The sequence below is a fragment of the Eriocheir sinensis genome, unplaced genomic scaffold, assembly GCF_024679095.1.
Source record: "Eriocheir sinensis breed Jianghai 21 unplaced genomic scaffold, ASM2467909v1 Scaffold396, whole genome shotgun sequence".
Lineage (NCBI taxonomy): Eukaryota > Metazoa > Arthropoda > Malacostraca > Decapoda > Varunidae > Eriocheir > Eriocheir sinensis.
Window position 1 is genome coordinate 31,482 of NW_026111716.1, and position 26,990 is coordinate 58,471.

The 26,990-nt window shown below is 43.6% G+C and overlaps 1 protein-coding gene across 1 annotated transcript in view; it reads left to right on the forward strand.

Moving 5' to 3' along the window:
- Window positions 1-2,313: 2,313 nt before the first annotated feature.
- The window catches only part of LOC126992075 (metalloprotease TIKI2-like), a gene marked incomplete at its 5' end in the record, with an annotated part of 51,094 nt that continues 26,417 nt past the window's right edge, over window positions 2,314-26,990 (forward strand). Inside the window, one exon of the mRNA XM_050850750.1 lies at window positions 2,314-2,510. Coding sequence (XP_050706707.1) covers window positions 2,314-2,510 — 197 coding nt within the window. The remainder of the gene's footprint in view (window positions 2,511-26,990) is intronic.

Consider the following 26,990-nt stretch of genomic DNA (forward strand, 5'->3'; position numbering starts at 1 on the left):
ACACACACACACACACACTCACACTCTCACACACACACACACACACACACACACACACACACACACACACACACACACACACACACACACACACACACACACACACACACACACACACAGAATGGACGAACCGGATAACTGGGAAAAAGAAAAGAAAAATTTAGTGGGATTAAATAATCAACGAAAAGCGAAGAAATGGGTGGAAATATGTATCAAAATTCATTCGTATACGTATAAAGAAAGAATTTAATACTAGATAAAACCAAATAAGAAAGGAGGTTTAAAACAGGACATCGGATGATACAAGTAAAATGAAGGATAACAGCAAAAGAAGAAAAATATTTAGGATAGCGGAAAAAAAGCAAAGAAAGATAACACTTGGGCAAGAAAAAACAAGCAAGGAAGAAAACAAGCAAACATGTAAGGCGAGGAATGCAAGGGTTGGGCAACGTCTGACAGCGGGGTGATTGACGTGTGTGTGTGTGTGTGTGTGTGTGAGAGAGAGAGAGAGAGAGAGAGAGAGAGAGAGAGAGAGAGAGAGAGAGAGAATATCTACATAACTTCTCATTCTTTAAGCTGTAACATATATTGAAAGTAACAAAGAAAAGAATTAACCTAGATATGATAATGAAATATATATGGGCGTGTACAGAAGAAGAGCACTAGACAGATGAATCAAATAGCAAGAGTTCGATGTACTTACAGATGGAATAATAATTAGATGTAAAAAAAAGAATAAAAAGAATAGCTATCCTCCCTAAGAGCAGTGAGGCTTGTTCTGTGACACGACTTTTTAGGGCCACTGTACATCGCAGCGGATTATATGCATATCTTAACACCTGTGATGTATGCCCTCTCACACATGATTTACCGCTCTCTCTCGAAAGACTATAACAAAATAGTTATAATGAAGGTAGATTGCTTATTTTAGTGATATGCAGCTTGGGCTTGGCTTGATGTATGTTTACGGTGGAGATATTTTACCACTCTTATCTCTGTCTCTATATTATAATGTGTTTTTTAGCATGCATGAGCTGTTGTTGCTGGATACTAAAAAAAATAAGTTATGACAATATTTCAAGTATCATCTACGTAGGTGCAGCGTTTATTATAAGTGGCTATTTTATCTTCTTTATTTTTATTTATTTGTTCGTTTATTTGTCCCCTGAGCTGAGATTCTGTTTGTTTGTTTGTTGTGCTTGTGTTTGTTACCCATGTAGGTTTCCCTTGACATGACATATAAAAAAGATAATATTTGTTCTTAGGTTACCCCAACTTTTTATCGTTTTTTTTTTTTTATATCCCTTAACCTTCCTCCTATACGGCGTTTGTGTTTGTTTATTGTATTTGTGTTCGTGTGTGTTCGTTCGTTATGTGTATAGTTTTCCCTTGACATGACATATAGAGAGAGAAAACATGTGCTTAGGTTACGTCACCCTCCACATTAAGATTAGTTTGTTTGCATTCTTCAGGTGTTGCATAAATTAATTAGCGTTTCGACCTTGCGGTTCCTCGTTACTGCTGTATGTTACCTGCCGCGCCAATTACTTGTGAAGACCCTTGTTAAGGAGTCAGTATGTGCGCGCCTCGATGTATAAATGGATTCTCCTCGCGTGTTAAGCCCCACTAATCAGGCCATTATGCGCGGCTACCTGTACTGGGCAGGTGATCCGTGTCCTCACCTTTGTCCCCGCCTCGTTCACAGGTAGTCGTCGTCGGGTGGTTTACGTGCTCCCCTCCGCTACTCCTGTCTACATGCATTAATAGGGCCACCTGCATACCTTGTTTTCTTTTATGGGTGTGTGCGAGTTTGTGTGTGTGTGTATGTGTGTGTGTGTGTGTGTGTGTGTGTGTGTGTGTGTGTGTGTGTGTGTGTGTGTGTGTGTGTGTGTGTGTGTGTGTGTGTGAAAGGATTTTGTTTGTTGCTCTGTTTTTGGTGTTGTGATGGATTCGTGTTTAGAAGGATTATATATTTCCGTTTGCATATTTGGCTATCTGATTGCTGCCTTTATTTCTTACTGTCTGTATGGCTATCGTTCCCTACCTGCCTCTCTATTTCATTATTATTATTATTATTATTATTATTATTATTATTATTATTATTATTATTATTATGTAACTATTATCACTATTTTTATCATTATTATTATTTATCTCCTCAGTATCAATATAATTACCACCACCACTACTGCTACTACCACTACTACTAATACTAATACTACTACTACTGCTATTCAACCCTTTCATCAACACTCACCACCTGTCCAACCACACAACCCATCCAGCTAACCAACCCTTCGTCTCCCCCAACAGGTAACTGGGAGAGGAAGCGGCCGGTGTGGGTGATGCTGATGGTGAACAGCCTGACGGAGAGCGACATCCGGAGCCGCGGGGTACCGGTGCTTGATCTGTACTTGGCGCAGGAGGCGGAGCGGCTCACCAAGCAGACCGGCGCCGTGGAGCATGTGGAGGAGCAGTGCGTCCCCCTCAACGGCCTCAACTTCTCGCAGGTGGGTTGGCGAGGGTGGTGAGGGTAAGGGGGGGCGGGAGGGGAGCGTTGTAGGGTGTATGTATTAGGCCAGCCAAGGACGGTGACTCTAGGGGGTTGGGTATTGTTTGGTTTGTTTGTTTTATTTGTTGTTTGTTGTAGTTATTTTTGTTGCTGTTGTTGTCGTTCTTTTTCTTCTTGTTTTTTCTTCTTGTTATTATGTTTGTTCTTGTTCTTGTTTTTTGTTTTTATTCGTCTTTTTCTTCTTCCTGTTCTTTTTGTTCTTATCCTTCTCCTCCTTTTTTTTCTTTTTCTTGTTTTCTTCTTTTTCTTCTTTTTCTTCGTCTTTTTTTCTCTTATTATTATTATTAGTAGTAGTAGTAGTAGTAGTAGTAGTAGTAGTAGTAGTAGTAGTGGTAGTATCGTCATCATACAACTACATTTATGGGGTTCCAGTATTGTTGTGTCTGGTTTATGTTCATCTTTTCCGTGTGTGATGTTAATCCAGTCTCAGTGAAGCAGAACCATTTTAGTTGTGGCGGTGTATTTTTTTTTTTTTTTACTTGTTCATATTGTGTTTAGTGTGGGGCGAGGCGCAGAGTCAGTTATTGTCCAACTGTCAAGATTTGCAAGTGTCCTTTTTCTTACTCTTTTTTTTTTTTTTTCTTGTTATGTAAGGTTACAGCTAACACAAATAACCATCGTCAGTCACTTAGAACGTTAGATTTTTGCAGACTCGCAATATCGAGGGGTTTTTTTTTTTTCTTGCAGTTAAGTGTATTGTTAATAAGTTGTAATCTTTTAATATAAGTGGTTGGCTTTGGAACCTTAGATAGCACCGATTGCTGTACGACTTGAGTCATCGTTAAACATTTGTAGTTTGCAAGTGTAAGCATCAGGAGCTGGTTGGCACGGTGAAAACCTGCCGTATATATTTTGGGGTCTGTTTAGATCAATCCTTGGGCGTTTCAATGATCAAAGCTGCATTATGTTCGGAGGGTCTTAAAAAGTGAAGTAGTTATCTAGGAGGAAGCCTTATGCGAATAGGAATGTAATAGTAAAGAGCAAAACATACCTTCGACTGTAGCAGGTATGTGTAAGCAAGCCATATGCGGATGTTAATAGAAAAGACTAAAATATAACACACCTTCGACTGTCGGAATAGGCCAGTAAACTATGCGAGTATCCTGCAAGAAGCCAAGCCAAACCCCGCCCCGCCCTCATGTCAAGAGCACGGAGAGATGCGCCTTGCTGCACGCCCGGCCGAAGAACCTGTGCCCGTGTGTGTGTGTGTGTGTGTGTGTGTGTGTGTGTGTTATGTTAAGAGGCAAACCAAGGACCCCGCCAAAAAAAAGGCTCGCAGCATGTTCCTACTACAAAGAAATCGGTTGCCAGAAAGGATATTTTATGTGTGTGAATGTGTGTGTGTGTGTGTGTGTGTGTGTGTGTGTGTGTGTCTGTGTGTGTGTGTGTGTAGCGGCTGTCTAACGCTAACACCGCCGTCACATCAAAGCTAAACGACGCACGCATATTTCACGCCTGGGAACGGCAGCTCAACATATAAAGAATAAAAAAACTTTGATCATAAATACAAACTTCAACCACCGCCGTTTTTCTTGGACCAAAAACTAACGAGACATTTTCTTTACTTTCTTTTATACTGCTTCGTTTTTCCGCTTTTACACTGTGAGGAGCTGTGATTCTAGGCAGTCAAGTCCAAATCAGAGGAAGGACGGAGAGGGCGAAGAAAAGAGAGAGAAGTGGAAAAGGGAGGAGAAAGAGGGGAAAGAGTAGGTGGGGGATGAATAGCTCAGATGAAGGAATAAGTGACCATGAATAAGAAAGAGTAAGCGAAGGAAGGAGAGGTGTAACTTAGGACAAAGTGACCACGGATATAGAGAGAGAGGGAAAGAAAAATGAAGGACGGAGAGCTCTAATCTGAGACTATATTATTGAGCAGGCGTAGAGAGGGAAAAAGATACGGAAGGAATATAGACCAGGGATGTAGAAAGGGAAGTAGAGGAAGGAGAGTTCAGATATCGGACTGAGCAGGGAAAATGAGAAGGGAAGAAAAGAGTGAGAAGATAGCTTTGATGTGGGACTAAGTGAGCGGGGATAGACAACGGGGAAACCAAGTTGGCGAAGAGGCGGTGGGAGGAATGGTTGAGCAAGGATTGAGGATGGGGAGAAAGGAGTGGGCGGGGGGTGGGGGGGAGATGAGGATTGAGTGAACAAGAATAAAGGATGAGGAGGAAGGAGTAGTCGTAGGGAAAGTGACATGAACAAGTATAGAGACCGGGGAGGAAGGAGTAGTCAGGAAAGTGACATGAACAAGTATAGAGACCGGGGAGGAAGGAGTAGTCGTAGGGAAAGTGACATGAACAAGTATAGAGACCGGGGAGGAAGGAGAGTAGGGAAAGTGACATGAACAAGTATAGAGACTGGGGAGAAGGAGGTAGTAGGAAAGTGACATGAACAAGTATAGAGACTGGGAGGAAGGAGTAGTCGTAGGGAAAGTGACATGAACAAGTAGAGACCGGGGAGGAAGGAGTAGTCGTAGGGAAAGTGACATGAACAAGTATAGAGACCGGGAGGAAGGAGTAGTCGTAGGGAAAGTGACATGAACAAGTATAGAGACCGAGGAGGAAGGAGTAGTCGTAGGGAAAGTGACATGAACAAGTATAGAGACCGGGGATGAAGGAGTAGGCGTAGGGAAAGTGACATGAACAAGTATAGAGACTGGGGAGGAAGGAGTAGGCGGAGGGAAAGTGACATGAACAAGTATAGAGACCGGGGAGGAAGGAGTAGTCGTAGGGAAAGTGACATGAACAAGTATAGAGACCGGGGAGGAAGGAGTAGTCGTAGGGAAAGTGACATGAACAAGTATAGAGACCGGGGATGAAGGAGTAGTCGTAGGGAAAGTGACATGAACAAGTATAGAGACCGGGGAGAAAGGAGTAGTCGTAGGGAAAGTGACATGAACAAGTATAGAGACCGGGGATGAAGGAGTAGTCGTAGGGAAAGTGACATGAACAAGTATAGAGACCGGGGAGGAAGGAGTAGTCGTAGGGAAAGTGACATGAACAAGTATAGAGACCGGGGAGGAAGGAGTAGGCGGAGGGAAAGTGACATGAACAAGTATAGAGACCGGGGAGGAAGGAGTAGTCGTAGGAAAGTGACATGAACAAGTATAGAGACCAGGAGGAAGGAGTAGTCGTAGGGAAAGTGACATGAACAAGAAGGAACCGGGGAGAAAGGAGTAGGCGGAGGGAAGGGGAGGTAAGGGAGGAGGAGGGGAGAGCAGAGGGCGGGGGGGGGCGAGAGTCAGACCGAGAGGGAGGCTGCGGAGGGGTCACCAGAAGACGTCTTGCAGCAACCAACTCGTCCTTGATATTATTTTTTTTGTTGTTTTTCTTGTTTTTGTTTTTGTTTTTTTGGCGCGAAGAGTTGCCGATTGTGTGAGTGTTTATGTGGCGCTGCTCTTAGGTGTGTGTGTGTGTGTGTGTGTGTGTGTGTGTGTATTTTTATGTCATTTAACTACGTTTTATTAATGTAAGTGAAACAAAATTACTCTCTCTCTCTCTCTCTCTCTCTCTCTCTCTCTCTCTCTCTCTCTCTCACTGGTTTACCTCTGTTGGTTTATTTGTCTTCCCAGAGAGTTCCCTCCCTCATCTTGCCACCCACAGCGCCTCCTCCTCCTCCTCCTCCTCCTGTTACTCCTCGATCTCTTCCTCCTTCAACCTTTCGCCTTCTCATTGCCTTTTTAAACTTTACTCTTTAAATAATTCTTTTCATTCCCTTCTTCTTCCTCTTATTTTTTCTTAATACTTAAATGTGAGTTAATGCCTTGATTTTACTTAACTGGCTTTTTCCTGTTCTTTTTCTTCCTCATATATTTCTCTTTGCTCAGTGTTCCCTCTCTTATCCTTCTTCATTTTCTTCCTCCTCTTCCTCCTCCTTTTACATTTCCTCGTCCTCATTCTTCTCATCCTCTTCGTCCCTTTCAAGCAAGGCGATGTAATAAAGACATTGGCAGGAGTTTTTTTTTTTTTAACCGAGTCATCCGCCACTGAAAATATCTTCCTTCAGACGTAGTAGGTGTGAAAAACATCAACTTTAAAATCGAATCAAACGCTTATTTGTTACATCAGGAGTAAATTGAACGTACGCACTGAAGCGCTGACATCTATTCTGCAGGCTTAAAGTGACTGTCGGGTAGATTAAATCACCAGAGAGAGCAGCCTTGTTATCGTATCGAGCCAGTAAGCTCTCTGTTGTCTGCATTTCCATGTTTCTCTTGTTTCCATTTTCTTCTGCTCCTTTTCTTGCCTCCTCCTCTACCTCCCCCCCTTTTCCTCCTCCTCCTCCTCCTCCACCTGCTACTGCTCCTTTCTTTCTCCCACTTCTATTACTGCTTCTTTTCTTGTCTGCTCCTCCTTCTCCTCCTCCTCCTCCTCCTCCTCCTCCTCCTCCTCCTCCTGGGTAATGATGCGTACAGCGGATATGTGCATCGGAAGGCCGGCCATCAGCCCCACGTCGCGGGGGCCGGCGCCAGGAGGGAAGGGTCCGACGCTGCCTTACCCTCTTCCTCTTCTTCCTCCTTCTGCTCCTCCTCTTCCAACTACGCACCCAACTCCTCCTCCTCTTCCTACCGCTTCCATTCCTACTATGCAGCCAACTCCTCCTCCTCTTCCTGCTTCTCTTCTTACTATTCAGCCAGCTAATCCTCCTCCTCTTCTTCTGCTCCTTCTGTTCTTTCTACTTCGCTGCCAACTTCACTTCCTCTTCCCCCTCCTGCTTTTCCTCTTCCTACTACGCATCCAAGTCCTCCTGCTCCTCCCACTACTATACCTCTCCTCTTCGAAATCAGCTCATCTTCCTCCTCTTTCTCCTACTTCTCTTGTTTCTACGCAGGAAACTTACCTTCCTCCTCTTAGTTTAGTCCTATCTTCCTCTTATTTTCCTTTTCTTTCCCTTGCTTCATAAACTTAATCTTTTTTTTAACTGCTTGTTCTCCCTTTTCTTCTTTTTCTTCCCCATTCTCCTTTTCCTTTTCTTTTATATAAGTGACCCCAAGGGATTTTTTTGAGGATGAGAAAAGAAAGTCGTGGAGAGAATAGGACCTTTAAAATCAGACACAGGTTAGCTTATTGACAACACAGAGGGCATCGGTAAAATACTGAACGACTCTTTCCTTCCAGTCGTTGCGCAGGAAGATCAAGAGACACTTTCAGAATGGGATTAGATTCTTGGAAGTAAGGATGAGATGAGGGATGAGAAATTATATAAGGTTACAGTGTCCCTTCCTCTGCTACAGTGCTTTCTCCTTTTCTATATTATTCCCTCCTCTCGCATTGTCTTCTCTCTTAACTACCACGACCACTAATACTACGACTAACACCACCACCACGACAACTATCACTACCACCACCGCCCTGCAACCGCTACCACCGTCATTACAACCACCATCACACCACTACCACTATCTCCTAGCATGTCCTCTTAACCACTAGCACCACTAATACTACAACTATCATGCCCACCAACACCACTACCACAGCTACCACCCTACCATCACCATCACCACCTTCACTACCACAACCACCACCATCCCGAGCATATACTCTCAACCAGCATCACCACCAATACTACTTCTAATACCCTTGACTAATACCACCACCTCTACCACCGCCACCGCCGCCATCCAATCAACAACAAACTCACCTTCCCTGAAATGACGTATAATTGCAGTACTAAAGCTCAAAATGCTCAGTGGCTCCGATACTTTCCGTTTATTACACTTTGACTTACTGGAGATCGATAAACCTAACCTTTTATTTCTTTCTCTACTCAGATGGAAGGGACAGGTTCTCAGCACGACGTAGTATTGTGAAATCTTTTAGTGTGTGTGTGTGTGGTTGAGTGGGTTTAGGTGGGAGGGTAGGAATGGGGGAGAGTGTTGGTGGGTGAGTGAGTTGGTGTGGGTAGGATGGGGTGGGGGGATATCGGTGTGGGGGGAATGTGGAGTTGTGAGGGGGGGGTTGAATAGGTGCAAAGGTTGGTATTATATATTTGTTGTCTTGTGTTACTTTGTTTGTTTGCGTGAAGGACAGGGGAGTGTGTGTGTGTGGGGGGATAATTCAGAGGCACATAACTCTGCCCCGAACCCACAGCCACTCGCCACCCACAAAATCTTTTAGCATCGAGCCAGCCCCCGCCCTGCCCCCGCCCTGTCCCCCCTGCACCCGGAAGCGGTTTCAACACACAGCTGCAAGGATGGCCCATATCTTAGTCCCAGTAAACTTATAGTGTATCATTGTATGGCATTGACAATTCTTTATGCTTTATGCTATTCTCTCTCTCTCTCTCTCTCTCTCTCTCTCTCTCTCTCTCTCTCTCTCTCTCTCTCTCTCTCGACCTAGCCAACACACGCAACAATAAACTAACATCACTCTTGCAGGATTTTACGCCCATTGGAAAGAGGAGGAGGAGGAGGAGGAGGAGGAGGAGGAGGAGGAGGAGGAGGAGGAATAGAAGGAAATGGATGAGAAAAAATAAGCAGCAGCAGAAGATAAGAAAAAAAAGAGAAAAGGAAAAAAATTAAGGAAAGGAAGAAAAAAAATGGCAAAGGAAAAGAAGAAGGAAATAGAGACGGGAAAAATCAAGAGAAGGAAAGATGAAAAGAAAGAAAACCGAGAAGGATGAGAAGAGCGCAGAGAAGGATGAAAGGAAAGACTGAGGAAGCTTGAACATGGACAGGAAGAAGATAACGAGGAGGAGGAACAAAAGAAGGAGGAGGAAGAAGGGTAGAAAAAGAGGAATAGATAAAAAAAAGGAAGGAAAATTGAATGGGAGACTTACTTATCATTCCTCTTATAGCACATCTTATATATAGCCTCAGGTGAGAAGAGATAAAAATAGAAAAGGAATAAAGGAAAGAATTGTGGTATACGGGAGTGATGCACGGGGAGGAGAGTAGGAAGGGAAGAAGGAAATGAGATAAAAGGGTGAAGGGACGGGCGAGGAGGGAGAGGGAGGGAGAGGGAAGGGAAGGAAGAGGAGGGAGAGGCAAGGGAAGAGAGAGGAGGGAGAGAAGGGAGAGGCAAGGGAAGAGAGAGGAGGGAGAGGAGGGAGAGGCAAGGGAAGGGAGAGGAGGGAGAGGCAAGGGAAGGAAGAGGAGGGAGAGGCAAGGGAAGGGAGAGGAGGGAGAGGCAAGGGAAGGGAGAGGAGGGAGAGGCAAGGGAAGGGAGAGGAGGGAGAGGGAAGGGACGGGAGAGGAGGGAGAGGCAAGGGAAAGGAGAGGAGAGAGAGGCAAAGGAAAGGAGAGGAGGGAGAGGGAAAGGAAGGGAGGGAAAGAGTGGCTTGCATGCAGGTTATCAAGAGGAGGAAGTAACGTTAAAAGGGGAAAAAAAAAGATGATGGAAGTTTGTTTTACTGCGTGATGGAAGTGAAGGCGAAGGAGGTTGAAGGAAGAGAAGAAGAGGAGCTGAAGAGAAGAGGGAAAAAAGGGCAGAATGGTGAAGTAAAAGGAATCGAAGAAGTACCAAGAAAAGAGGAAGAATAGGAGGAGGAAGAGGGAGGCCGAAAAGATATGGAAAGGGGAAGAATGGCGCAGTAGAAGGAATAGAGAGAAAAGACATGGAAAGGACATAAAAAGAAAGGTACAAGGGGAGAGAAGTATGGAAAAGGAGTAAGTGATATGGGTGCAGAAAGGAACGAAAGAAAGAAGAGAATAGAAGGACGAAGATAAGGATGAGGAGATAGAGAACGGGGAAATGAAGAATATAGGATGAAAAATGAATAAAGGGAAAACTCATAAAGAAAGGAAGGAAGGAGGAGGAGGAGCACTGAATGAAAAAAAGGTGAAAGAAAAGAAGAATGCAGAACTATTTGAAAAAAAAGAAAATGGAAGAGGAAGCTAAAAAGGAGGAGGAGGAAAAGGAGGAGGAGGAGGAGGAGGAGGAGGAGGAGGAGGATAAGGAGGAGGAGGAGGAGGAGGTGAGCCGTAATGTGGAAGAGGTGGTTGTGCAGGGCGGAAATTAGATGATGGAAGCTGGTTATGGAGGAGGAGGAGGAGGAGGAGGAGGAGGAGGTCACTCGTTCATCAGGAGGTATACAAAGGAGAATGAGGAGGAGGAGGAGGAGAGATGTTCATTCTCCTCTTCTCTCTCTCCTTCCTTTTTCCCCTCTTCCGTTTTCCCTCAATCCTTTCTCCCCATCCTCCTCCTCCTCTTCCTCCTCCTCCCTCACTTCCTTCTATTTCCTCACTGTCCATTCATCACTCCCTTCCCTTCTTTTATCTCCCTTACGCTCTCTTTCTTCTTTCTCCCCTTATTTTTTTTCTTCTGTTCCATCCCTCTCTCTATTTGTGCTCAAGGGACAGTGTGACGGAGATGAGCACCGAGGCCACGCGTAGTTATAACGTATGCCTCCCAACTTTACCTTGACATCTCTTCCTTTCAATCTCCTTCTCTTCCCTCCTTAATTCTCTAACGTTTTTTTTTATAAGATTTGATATTTAAAGGTAAAAAAGTTATATCCAGATGAAAGCGGTTCTCTCTCTTTCTCCTCCTCCTCCTCTTCCTCCTCCTTCTCCAATATGGCAGACAGTCTATTGTTTCTTTTACGACTTCTCGCTAAATGTCCTTCCTCTATTCATTCGTTCTTTTCTTTTATTCCTCTCTCTCTCTCTCTCTCATTTTATATCTCCATCTCGTTCTCGTATCGGCCGTTTTTCAGTCTTGATTATTTCCTCTTCCTTTTCTTTTTTCCATCTTTCACTTCCTTCCTCCTTTCTCTTACTCTTCTTCTTTTCATCTTCCTCCTATTCCTCCTTTCATTTCTTTCTCCTCTTTTTCGTTCTACTAATTCCTCTTCTTCTTGTCTTCCTCCTCTTTTTTTAATATCCTCACATCAGCATATTCCTTTTTCTCCACTTCCTTTCTTCACATTCCCCTATAACATCCTTCCCTGTTATACTTCTCCCCTCTCCCTCCTCCTCCTCCTCCTCCAACTCCTTCCTCTTCCTCCTCCTGCTCTGACCTGGCCCAATCCGAAGCTTCGTGTCAGGTGGTTCAGAGTTAATGGTCCGAAGCCTGACTCGTGGTAGTGAAGCCCGGTCGATCACGCGAGGCTTCGAATCTGAGGAGGAACGAGAAGTTAGAGAGGAGGAGAGACAATGAAGGAAGGGAGGAGAGGGAGAAGGAAGGAGGAAAAGTGAGAGGAACGGGAAGAAAGAAGGAGAAAGGAGAAAGAAAAGAAAGAAGAAGAGAGATACTGAAGGTGGGGAAAAAAGTGAGAGAGAAGGATGATGGTGGAGAGAGGAGGGAAAAGGGGAATGTGAGGGAGCTATTTTGATGAATGTGGAATGAGGAATTTAAGCGAGAAAGGGGAAAGAAGATATGATCCGCAAGGTTTGAAAGAAGAGATATTGAAGAAGGGGGAAGGAGAGTGAGAGGGAAGGATGATGGAAAAGTGTATGGGAGGGAAAGGGAATGTAAGGAAAGGTGTGTGGGATGAGGAAAGGGAAAAGAAAGGAGGAAGGAAAAGAAGGAGGAGGGAAAAGTAGCTATGGTTTAAGGTAGAAAAAGATGAAGCTATGAAATGGTTGGGGTGAAAGGGTGAGCAAAAGGGTGTTGAGAGAGAGAGAGAGAGAGAGAGAGAGAGAGAGAGAGAGAGAGAGAGAGAGAGAGAGAGAGAGAGAGAGAGAGAGAGAGAGAGAGAGAGTAAAAAATAAAGGACGAAAAAGAAAAGTCATAAGGAGGGAAGGAAATGAAAGAAAGAGGGAAAGAAAGAAAAGGGGGAGGTTAAAAAAAACAACTAAAAAAATACATGAAGGAAAGACTCAGGTTGTCTGAAGAGTCTATAAAAAATGGATTTCCTTAATTAAATATGCAAACAAATATGCAAATGTATCAACAGGATCAAGAGTAAATAAATAGATGAATAAAAAGGTAAATAAAGAAGCACACACACACACACACACACACACACACACACACACACACACAAGACGTTGCAAAGAAAAACAGAAAGGAAAATAAAAATAAAGGAAAAAGACAAATTAAAACAACATTAGCTTTACTTCATACTGATTCCTGATTTTTTTTCATCATCATCATCATCCTTATCATCATCATCCATATCATCGTCATCATCGTCATCATTATTATCATCATCATCATCATCCTTATCATCGTCATCATCATCATCATCATCATAATATATTCTCCTTCCTTCCGATCACTTTCTTATTTTTCACTGTTTTCTTTTTTTTTTCTCATTATTAGTGTTATTTTTAGTCTCATTATTATTCTATTTACTAATCTTTATTGTCATCATATTTTCTCCTCGTCTTCCTCCTTCTCCTCCTCCTATCTCTCTCTCTCTCTCTCTCTCTCTCGTCTCCTTTTTTCTTCCCTTCTTGTTCCTACTTTGCCGCGTTTCTTAGTATATCAAAGGAAAGGGAAGGAAAGGAAAGGGAAGTGAGAGGGGAGAGGCATGGCGTGCCAGAGTCATCCTGTCTCCCCTCTCCCTCGCCCTCTCCTTCCTCAGCTACCTCACCCCCCTCTCTCACGAACTCCTTACCTGCCCTCTTAAGGAAAGATATGGGAGAGAGAGAGAGAGAGAGAGAGAGAGAGAGAGAGAGAGAGAGAGAGAGAGAGAGAGAGAGAGAGAGAGAGAGAGAGAGAGAGAGAGAGAGAGAGAGAGAGAGAGTTATTTGCTTTGTTTTGACGGCTAAGAGGAAAGAGAGCTCAAATGTACGCTTCGTGGGTGGCATGTTAGAGAGAGAGAGAGAGAGAGAGAGAGAGAGAGAGAGAGAGAGAGAGAGAGAGAGAGAGAGAGAGAGATGAAAGATAAAAAGCACTGCCCTCGAGGGATATTAGTTTATCTCTGTATTCATTTAAATAAACGACAAGTAATTAAAAACATGAATAGGAGAATCGAGAAGAAGATTAAAGTGATGTGAAGAGAGAAAGTTAAAAAGATGAGAAGGACGGAATATATAGAGAGAAACGAAGGAAGGAAGGGAGACAAAGAATGGGATATAGGGAAGCGAAGAGAGGAAATAAAAAAAGAGCTAAGAAGGGACCGAATAGAAGGAGATGAAAAAAGGAAGACAAAAAAAAGAGCTAGGGAAAGACGGAATAAAAGAAAATAGCGAAAGTAAGTGAACAAAATCTAGGAAAGGGATGGAATATAGGGAAGCGAAGAGAGGAAATGGAAAAGAGCTAAGAAGGGACCGAATAGAAGGAGATGAAGAAAGGAAGACAAAAAAAAAGCTAGGGAAAGACGGAATAAAAGAAAATAGCGAAAGTAAGTGAACAAAATCTAGGAAAGGGATGGAATATAGGGAATCGAAAAGTGGAAATGGAAAAGAGCTAAGAAGGGACCGAATAGAAGGAGATGAAGAAAGGAAGACAAAAAAAAAGCTAGTGAAAGACGGAATAAAAGGAAATAGGGAAAGTAAGTGAACAAAAGCTAGGAAAGGGATGAAATACTATTAGGTTTAGAAGAAAGGAAGTAAAAATGAAGGGAGGAGTACAGGAAACGAAGCAGGGAAGTAAAAAGAGAACTAGCAAGGATCGGATAAGGAAATGGAAAAGGGAAATAAAAAAGGGAGAATAGCAGAATACTGAGAAACTGGAAAAATGAAGAGAAAACGAGATCAGAGGGAACGAAATACTGGAATATGGAGAAAGGAAATGAAAAGAGGAGAGAAATTAATTATAGGGTAATGGAGAAAGGAAGTTAAAAAAAGAAACAAAGTATAGGAAAATGAGTAAAGGAAGTGGAGAAGATGGAAGAAGGGATGGAATAAAGGGAAACGAAGAAAAAATAAAAAAGAAGGAAAATAAGAGATATACAGTAAACAAGAGGAAGGATAGAATATAGGAAAAAGAAGAAAAATATGTAAACGAAGGAAAATAAGAGAGATACAGTGAACAAGAAGAAGGACGGAATATAGGAAAAGGAAGAAAAGAAAATGAAGAAGATCTAGGGAAGGACGGAATAAAGGAAAATAGAGTAAAAGTGAAAGAGAGAGGAAGAACGGAGTAAAGAAAATGAAAAAAGGAAGTAAGGAGAACTAGAAAGGAACGGAGAAAGGAAATGAAAAGAAAGGGATATGACAAAATACAGGGAAATTAGAGAAAAGAAGTGATAAAGAGCGGGAGGGAAAAATGTAGGAGTATGGATGAAGAGAGTGATAAAGACGGGAAGAGCGGAATATACGGAAACGGAGAGAAGAACTTACACAAATATAACAGACTGCATAGACTTTCTCCTGTGACGTCTACGCCCTCTCATCCTGTTGTTTTGCCCTCCGAAGATGAAGCACAATTGACTCATTCGAACACTAGATTGCTTAATAAATCGCCGTCGTATTTTATTCAGATGTAAGAGAGAGAGAGAGAGAGAGAGAGAGAGAGAGAGAGAGAGAGAGAGAGAGAGAGAGAGAGAGAGAACCAAGGAGTGAGAGAGAATAACAGACAGACAAAGAAACAAAGTAAACAGATAGGAAGGAAAGAGAAGGGTGAGAGAGACGCACACAGACAGACAGACAGACAGACAGACACAAGGACATACAAACCCAATAAATATAAAGAAGATTGAAGAATGAGAGAGAGAGACATTCAGACAGACAGAGAGACAGAGAGAGCGGGCAGCCAAAGCAAGTGGAGAAGTGGAGGAAGTCGTTGGCGAAGATTTAGTGAGCCGAGTGCGCCATAAGTCGGGCGAGGCCGCGCCACCGCCATAGAAAACGGGATGTGTTGGTTCAGTGTTTACGAGGTGTGTTTAGACGGAAGGGAAAAAAAGGAAAAGAAAACCAGCGAAAACGGAATGGGGGTGTGATATTATCGTGAAGAGAGAGAGAGAGAGAGAGAGAGAGAGAGAGAGAGAGAGAGAGAGAGAGAGAGTGTTTACGAGGTGTGTTTAGACGGAAGGGAAAAAAGGAAAAGAAAACCCAAGAAAACGGAAAGAAAACGGAATGGGAGTGTGATATTATCGTGAAGAGAGAGAGAGAGAGAGAGAGAGAGAGAGAGAGAGAGAGAGAGAGAGAGAGAGAGAGAGAGAGAGAGAGAGAGAGAGAGAGAGAGAGAGAGAGAGAGAGAGAGAGAGAGAGAGAGAGAGAGAGAGAGATCAAAACTTTTATCCACAAACAGCTTCTACATTTGTGAAAAAAGAGAGAAAGAAAAGAGGGAATGTTCATAGGGAAGGAAAGAGAAAAGGGGAAGAACGAAGGAAAGGAGGAAAGGGAGAAGGATCCTTGAGAGTAGGAAGAAATGAGGGATAGAAGGATTGGGAGGAGAGATGGAAGAAGGGAAGGCTCGGCAGTAGAGGGATGAGGAGGAGGAAAGGGAGAAAGATCCTTGAGGGCAGAAAGAAAGAGAGGGAGAAGAGAAGGAGGGAAGGACAGGAAGTAGAGGGAAAAGGTGGAAAAGGAGAAATATCCTTGAGGGGAATAAGAAAGAGAGGGACAGAGAGAGAAGAATAGGGAGGAGAGAGGGAGGGAGGAACGGACGGGGAGTAGAGAGAGGAGAAGAAAATTGAGAGATCCTTGAGGGGAGAAAGAAAAAGAGAGAGGGAGAGGCATAAGGATAGGGAGGTGGGAGGGAAGGAGGGAAGGCTAGAGAGAAGAGAGAGGAGGAGGAGGAGGAAAGGGTTGCTGTATAAGGGAGGATAAGGAGGGTATTTTGATGGGCTCAAGATACCCATCAAGGAGACAGAGACGGAGTTGAGGCCAGCGGGTGGTGGGTGAGTGGCAGGTGGAGAGGCGGGTGGACCAGTGGGAGGAGGAAAGTAGGTTAGGAAGAAAGGGCGATCAGGAAGGCGGACGTAGACTGGGGAATGATTGGACTGACCGTGACTACACCTGCGGAAAGAGTTAGTAAAGGAAAGGTGATTAATTAAAAGGTGTTAGGAGAGGTTAAAAAAAAGTAGGTTAGGAAGAAAGGGCGATCAGGAAGGGGGACGTAGACTGGGAATGATTGGACTGACCGTGACTACACCTGCGGAAAGAGTTAGTAAAGGAAAGGTGATTAATTAAAAGGTGTTAGGAGAGGTTATAGTTGAGTGAAAGGTAAGATTGTTAGGGAAATAAGAGGAATAAGTGAATGGTTAAGAAGAATGAAAGAGCACTGAATATGATACATGTGGAAAGAGTAATCAGTGACGGAAAGATGATTAATTAAGAGGTGTTAGGAGAGGCTATAGGTAAGGGAAAGGTAAGATTGTTAAGGAAAGAATAGAAATAAGTGAATGGTGAAGAAGAATGAAAGAGTACTGAATATGATACATGTGGAAAGAGTAATCAGTGACGGATAGGCGATTAATTAAGAGGTGTTAGGAGAGGCTATAGGTAAGGGGAAGGTAAGATTGTTAGGGGAGGAAAATTAATAATAGAATGGTTAAAAAGAATGAAAGAGGACTAAATATAATACCTCTGTAGTAAGGGAAGTTGAATAATTAAGAGGTGTTAAGAGAGGTTATAAGGGAAAGAAAAGGAACGTGTTAATGGTTGTGAAGACTGAAAGAGGAATAAAGAAAATGTCCGTGGAAGGAGTTAGTGAGTGAAAGGTGATAAATTAAAAGGTGTTAAGAGAGGTTAGAGTTGAGGGAAAGAAAAGGTAAGATTATAGAGGAAAGAAGAAGAATAAACGAATATTAGTGAAGAATGAAAGAGGAATGAAGATAATACCAGTGAAAGGAGTAAGTAGTGAGTGAAAGGCGATTAATTAGGAGTTGAGATAGCTATATATAGGAGGTAAGAGAGGTTGTAGGTGAGGGAAAGGTATTATAATGAGGGATTGAAGAGAAATAAGTGAATAGTTGTGAAGAATGAAAGAGGAATGGAAATAATGTGTGTGGAAGGAATAGGAAAAGTGATTAAGAGGTATTGAAAGAGAGGTGACAGTAAGGGTGAGGAAGTGAATGGAAATGACTCGAAAGGTGAGAAAAGGTGAGAAAGAAAGTAAAGTGAGGTGGTAAGTGGATAGGAACATAGGGGAAAGGAGGAGTTGACGGAGGTATTGCAGTGGGCAGGTGGATGATGGGTTGAATGGGTAAGTGTGTGGGTTGGAGTGGAAGGAGTGTGGTAGGGGAGGATGGTGTGAGTAGGGATAACGCTATACACAAGAACACAAGCAAACAACAGAAGGTCAGTCAGCCTACGCAGGGCAGCTTCCGTCAGCCCATCACTATCACCCATACATCGGTGCAGCGGCCAGCCATGCACCGTCAGCCAGCACCAAACAGCTCCTTTACGTTGTCAGTGTTGCCCACACCCAAAAAATAGCTCTTTGTTATCTTTACATTGTTACCGAACCCCCAAACAGCTCCTTTCAATCCTTACAGCATCACCAAAACATCAAACATCTACCTCTCACCCTTGCTGTATGACCAACACCCAAACAGCTCCTTTCAATCCTTACAGCATCACCAAAACATCAAACATCCACCTCTCACCCTTCCTGTATGACCAACACCCAAACAGCTCCTTTTAATCCTTACAGCATCACCAAAACATCAAACATCCACCTCTCACCCTTGCTGTATGACCAACACCCAAACAGCTCCTTTTAATCCTTACAGCATCACCAAAACATCAAACATCCACCTCTCACCCTTGCTGTATGACCAACACCCAAACAGCTCCTTTTAATCCTTACAGCATCACCAAAACATCAAACATCCACCTCTCACCCTTCCTGTATGACCAACACCCAAACAGCTCCTTTTAATCCTTACAGCATCACCAAAACATCAAACGTCCACCTCTCACCCTTGCTGTATGACCAACACCCAAACAGCTCCTTTTAATCCTCACCATTGCTGTATGAGCTATGCCTAAACAGCTTCTTTTACGTGTTTCCAAAGTTCCAAACACGCGGAACAGGTTCTTTCTATTACTGAGGCGTAACAGGTAACAAAACAACACCATTTCAATTATGATGTGTTGCCAACACCAGAAATCGCTTTTTTCGTTCCTACATCGTTACCAACACTTTTTTTTTTTTTTATTCTATGCATCGTTACAATCTCCCCAAACAATTTTCTTCATGTATCTGCAGTGCGCGTAATTCCAATACACCGAACATTTATTTTTTCTCTCTGCAGTGTCACTAACGCCAAAATCAAACATTCATATTTCCAGTGTTACCAGCACCCCAAGCTGGTCTCTCCAATCCCGGCACTGTTACCAAAATCTACTACACTATTACTGCAATTACGAATACTTATGTTACTATTTCAACTACTGCTACTAAATATGCAACATTGACAACTAGTGTTACAGCAATTATACAATATAATAATAATTATAATTATTGTATTAATGAATTATAATAATAAGGGTAATGCACAATCGTTTCAGAATATTTGGTAGCAAGAAAGATTAACACTTCTCTTACTCTTCCATCTCTTCCTCCTCCTCCTCCTCCTCCTCCTCCTCCTCCTCCTCCTCCTCCTCTTCCTCCTCCTCCTCCTCCTCCGCCTCCCCCGTCCCCCGAAGCCCTTCACAAAATGAAGCACGCCCTTCCTCAACTCTAAATGTTCACTGCCATTGGCGGCAGAGAATAAAAATTAAAATCAAATTAAAAGTTAGCAAGCCAGGCGCCGCTGGATCAAAGAGATAAATAACACATTGAAGAAAAAAAGAGCTCAAGCTGATGACGTGTGTGTGTGTGTGTGTGTGTGTGTGTGTGTGTGTGTGTGTGTGTGTGTGTTTTATGGCACATGTTAGAGTGAGGAGGAAGAGGAGGAGGAGAAGGAGGAGGAGGGAGGGATGGAGGATGGAGGAGAGAGGAGGAGGAGGAGGAGGAGGACGGGGGAGGTAGTGATGATGGAGGCGGCAGTGGAGTCGAGGAAGAAAAAATAAGCTCTCGTATTTATATTAATTTTACGAGAGTGAGCAAAGAGAGGCACAGCATGGAGGAAAGGAGAGAGAGAGAGAGAGAGAGAGAGAGAGAGAGAGAGAGAGAGAGAGAGAGAGAGAGAGAGAGAGAGAGAGAGAGAGAGAGAGAGAGAGAGAGAGAGAGAGAGAGAGAGAGAGAGAGAGAGATTGTAGTAGTAGTAGTAGGAGGAGGAGGCGCAACATTACCATCAGTAGAAGAGGAAATAGAAAGGACAGAAAGAGAAAGAAGAGGAGGGGGAGGAAAAATATTGTAAGAAACGAAACGAGGAAGAGGAAGAGAAGGGAAAAGAGATGCAGAGGAAGGAATGATGAGAACTGATGGAAGAGGAACAGGAAGAGAAGAACGTGAAGAGAACGAAACCAAGAGAACAGTAAAGGAATAGGAATAAGAGCAGAAGAGGAGGAGGAGGAAGAGGAGGAGGAGGAAAAAAGAGATGTATAGGAAGGAATGATGAGAAGTGATGGAAGAGGAGGAGGAGGAGAAGAACATGAAAAGGAATGAGTAAAGAAAATAGATAAAGGAATGGAATAAGAGCAGAAGAGAAGGAGGAGGAGGAGGAGGAGGAAAAAGAGATGTATAGGAAGGAATGATGAGAAGTGATGGAAGAGGAGGAGGAGGAGAAGAACATGAAAAGGAATGAGTAAAGAAAATAGATAAAGGAATGGAATAAGAGCAGAAGAGAAGGAGGAGGAGGAGGAGGAGGAGGAGGAGGAGCAGCTCGCACACAATAAACCTTTAATCCGTGGTGCTTCTCTTCCTGGTTTACGAGGAGGCAGACTTGGTGGGAGATTAGCGGGCAACACACACACACACACACACACTCTCTCTCTCTCTCTCTATCTACCTATTTCTCTCTCCCTTCATCAATTATTCCACCTTTCTCAGTCTTTCTTTGCTTCATCTCCCTTACCTATTCTTGCCACTCACCTATTCTACTCGTAACCTGTCCGCTGCGATTGGCACGGATTTAGCCTTTACTGGTAGCCTGGAAACATATACTCCCAGGTCTTTCTCTGCCTCTGTGGTGGATAGTGGAGTGTTTCCTATGTGGTATTGGTATGCTGGATATCCCCTCCCAGTGTGCAGGACTTTATATTTTTCTTCACTGAATTGTATCAGCCACTTTTTGTTCCATTCCTGTAGCTTGGTGATGTCTGACTGTAGGAAATCCGCAGTCAAGGGGCTTTTCCTTACCTATTCTCTGTTTATTTTCTTCCGTCTTCTTGAATACCTCCTGCTCTCGAATGTTGCTCTCTTGTTCTCGTTCTCTATCTTTAATTCATCCGCTCTTCTCTTTCTCTCTCTCTCTCTCCCTCCCACGTCACTCTCTCCCTCCTTGCGGGCGTAACCTGTATTAATCTATATATGTTTCTTATCTATATCTATCTCTCTATATTTTTTTTCTGTTGACATTGAAGTGTGAGGTTCTGTTTTTGAATGGCTTGTAAGGTGTTATTAATTACGGCAAACAGTTAATTCTTACCTGCCAGATCAGTAATTGCAGGTGGTTCATGTGGCTGGGAAAGGATGTCGTAACGAGGACTGCGCAGGTGAATCAGGCCGTGATTGTATCGTCGCTAAAATCATGTGTTCGTTCTTTGATAAACCCGTTAAGGAGAAAAAATATAATAGTAACTGACAGCGATTGAAGAACAGGAGAAATCAGAATAAGTAATGAGAAACTGGAGAAAGGAACCAAACGAAGATGGAATTAACAAGAGAAATCACTGAAAGGGAGGGACTGCGATAGGAGCTAAAGAACTGGGAGAAAAAGAAGGAAAAGAATGCAAAAAAACAGTGCCAGCCGTTTCCCTCTCTAAACATAACAAGATCCGTGAATTTGTCGATAGCGTCCCGTGCCATGACCCTGTAGCTTCTTGGAGTAGGTGTCTAGAGTATGGGTCGCGACTCTAAATTAGGTAGCAGAAACCTCACTAACAAGCGGGTAAGGGACAAAAATATAAGTTACAATGACTGAAGAACGGGAAAAATCGAAATAGGGAAATGGGGTGATTGAAGAAAGGGGACAAAAAAAAAATAGCCACTAAGGAAAGGGAGGGGATGGGACATGAACTGAAGATTTGGAAGGAAAAGAAGGAAGAGAAGAACTCCAGAAAACAGTGACGATCATTCCCCTCGATATAACAAGAGTTGACAATTTGCCGGTAACCTCGAGCGTGTAATTTCCTGTTGTGGGTGTCTTAATAATAAGGGTCGTGACTGTACTGAGTCACTACATTTTCAGAAACGAGCCGGGTAGGGACGAATATATATTAGTAAGTGACAGCGACTTAAGAACAGGAGGAATTGGTAGAGGAAGAAGGGAGAAACTGAAGAAAAGGACGTGAGAAGAAGGGATGGAAAGGAGCAACCAAATACCGGACGGCGAAAACTACGTACACGGCCGTTAGATCTGTCGATAGGCTTCCAAAGGCATAGAAGACTCGTGAGGAACAAAAGGATTACCCCAAGGCGACCCACGCCCCAACAAGTATAACAGACTCGTGAGGAACAAAAGGATTACCCCAAGGCGACTCACGCCCCAACAAGTATAACAGACTCGTGAGGAACAAAAGGATTACCCCAAGGCGACCCACGCCCAACAAGTATAACAGACTAGTGAGGAACAAAAGGATTACCCCAAGGCGACCCACGCCCCAACAAGTATAACAGACTCGTGAGGAACAAAAGGATTACCCCAAGGCGACCCACGCCCCAACAAGTATAACAGACTCGTGAGGAACAAAAGGATTACCCCAAGGCGACCCACGCCCCAACAAGTATAACAGACTCGTGAGGAACAAAAGTAATACACAAAAACAACTTCCACGCCCCAACATGCATAACAGACTCGTGAAGAATAAAAGGATTACCCCAAAGCGACCCACGCCCAACATGCATAACAGACTCGTGAGGAACAAAAGCAATACCCAAAAACAAGTCCCAGGCCCCAACATGCATAACAGACTCGTGAGGAACAAAAGTAATACCCAAAAACAAGTCCCAGGCCCCAACATGCATAACAGACTCGTGAGGAACAAAAGTAATACCCAAAAACAAGTCCCAGGCCCCAACATGCATAACAGACTCGTGAGGAACAAAAATAATACCCAAAAACAAGTCCCAGGCCCCAACATGCATAACAGACTCGTAATGAACAAAACCAATACCCAAAAACAAGTCCCAGGCCCCAACATGCATAACAGACTCGTGAAGAACAAAACCAATACCCAAAAACAAGTCCCAGGCCCCAACATGCATAACAGACTCGTGAGGAACAAAAGGATTACCCCCAAGAGTCCCACGCCCCAACATGAATAACAGACTCGTAAGAACAACAGCAATACCCAAAAACAAGTCCCACGCCCCAACATGCATAACAGACTCGTGAGGAACAAAGCGAACATCCAGAAAAGGACTTCACAATTAAATAAAAGGAAATACGGACGCAACAACGAACGAGCTGACTTTGGCTATAAGAAAACTAGATAACAAAGTACTTAATCACCTCTTTGTCGATACGAGGTGTTGTTTATAGCCGGTTAGACAATGGGAACGCACAATCATTGACCGCGGCTCCAATTAGCGAATATCACTTTTGGTCCACATTCAGCTCGTCTCTTATCACGCCATCCATCGCCCTCTGCTCCGCCTTGCCTTACTCGTGCCGGTAAATTAACACAGAGGTTGCCATTGCTTATAACAGGCTGCAGAGGTGTCATGAGAGACCAAAGAAAGCAATGATAAATCCGGAGATATATATCGTGTGAGAGAAAAAGAAATCACTATGTATCAGAATGAGTTAAAAAGGTGTCGAGAGAGAAGAGTAAATAAAACTGAAGATACATCGCGAGAGGGCTAAGAAGTTAAAGAGGAATCAAAAGAACTATAAGAGGGCAAAGAACTCAGAGATATCGAGAAAGAAAAAGAGGAAAAAAGTCGGAGATATATCGCGAAAGAGCAAAGACATATTAAAAACTAAGAGGGCAAAGAACTCAGAGATATCGAGAAAGACAAAGAGGAAAAAAGTTGGAGATATATCGCGAAAGAGCAAAGACATATTAAAAACTAAGAGGGCAAAGAACTCAGAGATATCGAGAAAGACAAAGAGGAAAAAAGTTGGAGATATATCGCGAAAGAGCAAAGAAATATTAAAAAACTAAGAGGGCAAAGAACTCAGAGATATCGAGAAAGACAAAGAGGAAAAAAGTCGGAGATATATCGCGAAAGAGCAAAGAAATATTAAAAAACTAAGAGGGCAAAGAACTCAGAGATATCGAGAAAGACAAAGAGGAAAAAAGTCGGAGATATATCGCGAAAGAGCAAAGAAATATTAAAAAACTAAGAGGGCAAAGAATTCAAAGAGATATCAAGAGAAAGAAAAAGAGGAAAAAAGTCGGATATATCGCGAAAGAGCAAGAAATATTAAAAACTAAGAGGCCAAAGAATTGAGAGACATCGAGAGAAAGAAACATGTAAGAAAAAAAGCTAAAAGAGCAAAAAATTCAAACAGGTGTCGATAGAGCAAGGAGAGTAATAAAGTTGAAGACATATCACGAGATGGCAAAGAAATCAACGACGTATCCAAAGAAGTAAGAGAGCAAAGAAGTCAAAAGGAATCGAGAGAGCAAAAAGAGAGCAAAAAAAGGGACGAAGATATATTGCGAGATCAAAGAAATCAGCACTGTATCGCTGGCAAGAACTAAGAGAGCGAGGAGGTCGGAGATATGGAGAGAGCAGAGGCCAGAGCGTTGTTACCATAACGAGACACAACCCTCTGCAGTAGCGACCTCATGTGATATAAAGGAGTGTTAATATACTGTACATGATGCGTTAGTTATGACATAGGTTTGTGAACGTTCCAACCGCATTCTCCTTTACTGTCTGGGATACCTTTTGAACGTATATGTGTATGTGTATGAGAGAGAGAGAGAGAGAGAGAGAGAGAGAGAGAGAGAGAGAGAGAGAGAGAGAGAGAGAGAGAGAGAGAGAGAGAGAGAGAGAGAGAGAGAGAGAGAGAGAGAGAGAGAGAGAGAGAGAGAGAGAGAGAGAGAGAGAGAGAGAGAGAGAGAGAGAGAGAGAGAGAGAGAGAGAGAGAGAGAGAGAGAGAGAGATTATTGCCGGATCCCCTTACGCCCATAAAAACTTGTAAACTTTATTTGATGTTTATACAAGAGCACCGTAGGGTATCGGGTGTTCGCAGAGGGAGAGTGATACAAGGAGTGCTCGCTCGTGTGTGTGTGTGTGTGTGTGTGTGTGTGTGTGTGTGTGTGTGTGTGTGTGTACTACCTTACAGTCAGCCAGAAAAGCATAAATCCTACCCTAGAACATGAATTTAAATGAAAAGGGTCTAAAACATGCGTTAGTAGAAGTAACCAGTGTCCAACTTCTCCGGTTTTCGTTCATCCTCTATTTTATCGTTCCTGGAGTCGATTTTTTTAGGGGGATGACTATAATTGTGACATGTGGCAGAATTGAGGATATAGATAGTTACGTCATCGTCATCGTCGTCGTCGTCGTAGTAGTAGTAGTAGTAGTAATTGTAGTAGCAGCAGCAAAGATCTTACAAATGCAAAGACGCAGCACTTCGAAGCTTCCCATTGTAATCGGTCGATGGTGGCTCCGCTAAACGGCTTTGTGGAAAACTGTCCCCAAACTTACCGTGTCGACTTACCGTGTACTTATAGCCCCAACCCTCTCCAGAAAACATGGAAACATGGACTAGCAAGCGGCAGAAAGCCTGTTGGCTCATGACTAGGCTGCCTGCGTTCAGTGATTCAATCAATCCGTTTGCCATAGGAGTGGCTTGCAGGGAAGGATTAAAGCACTTGTGTACCTACTCTTGGATACGTTCAGTTCACTCCCGATGCAGCAAAGTGGCGATCAATGCGTTTCTTGAATGAGTTGATGCTCTCTGCGCTAACCACTTCTGCAGGGAGGCTGTTCCAGTGGCGAACAACCCTATTCGAGAAATAACTCCTGCCGATGTCGGTATTGCATCGCTTTGCTTGAATTGTTTTTCCGTTGTTTCTTGTTCTCAGGTTAGCTTGTAGCGTGAAGAGTTTGGAGTGATCAACGTTGCTGAGCTTGTTCAGGTACTTAAAGACTTGTATCATGTCTCCCCGCAGTCGTCTCTTTTCCAACGTGAAGAGGTTGAGTCGCTCGAGTCGCTCTTCATAGGGCTTCGTCCTCAGTGATGGTATCATCTTTGTGGCGCGGCGCTGTACTCTCTCAAGTAATTCAATGTCTTTCCTGTAATTCGGAGACCAGAATTGTAAGCGCGGTGACCAGCGCTTGTTGAGTGAGTGCCAAGGATGACTGAAACCGCTGCGTCGAACTCACGTCACGTTTATTGCACAGTGGTCAAACCTGCAAGCCGATCATGAAACATTACAATGTGAGGTAGACTACACCTTATCTCTACATTTTCCGGGACAGGGCAACTCCCTACGTCCGACATATGAACATGAATGTAAACCTTATCCTTATATTCCGTGGCAGGACAACCCTTACCACTCGTCGTTAACATGAATGTACTGGTACACTTGTGGGAGGCAGAAGAACCTTAGACACTAAGGAAACGTATTACAATATTGTGGCATCAGGAGATACTTAGACGCTAAACGATAACAGAGGAAGAGATACGTACGCATTGCGGGGTTAGTCAGATTACTCCTTCCAGTTCCACCAAGTCCCTTTCCGGAGCCAGAATAACGCCGTGTTAACGGTATGAACGCCAGCCTGCTACTACCTCGTCCTCCTTTCAGCCCACTATCGGGATGACGGTTCCCTGTTGACACTCAAGCCTCGAGGAATGGCCGACGCCTCCACCACATTAACCCCGTAACCCCACGTTACCCTACATTAACCCTTGGAGGCATTACCCTTTGACCCTAGTAGGTCCAATATATGGGCGAAGACGGTCCTGATAAGCGCGTCGACACGTAAAGATACACCACTGACCTTTAACCCTTCCGCGGCGCCGCGTCCACCTGCGGCACCGCGGCTACAAGAATTGCACGGCGTATTCCAGGTGTGGCCTCACCAGCGAATTATACAAGGATAACATAACTCCCGGCGTCTTGTATTCGAAGTTCCTCGCTATGAAACCAAGCATTGTATTGGCTTTCTTACTGGCGGACTTGCAGTGTTTTGTTTGTTTCAAGTCACTGCTGATGGTGACCCCGAGGTCTCTTTCCTCTTGCACTACATGTAGTGGTTCGCCACCAGTTAGAGGTTAGGACATAATATTCCACACAGCCTTTTGGAGGCGCCACCGCCGACCGATTATATTTTCCCCACAGGAGCTGCTGCGAGTGGTGCATCTTACCATTTATAAGATCTTTGGTAGTAACAGCGACAGGAGCCGTACCATAGACAGGAACAGTAGCAGTCCTTGAGTATCAGTTTCGTTCGTCGTGTTGCGGAGAGAAGTGTGACCCGATAGCTACAGGGAGGATTAGGGGAAGGCTACTCAATACGCTGCGGTGGGCCGGATCCCGCGTGGGGACGAAATAGCACACTGAGAAACTCTATTAAGGAGAGGACTTTTATTGATTATTTGTGGTGTGTTGTGTCCTTTGTCC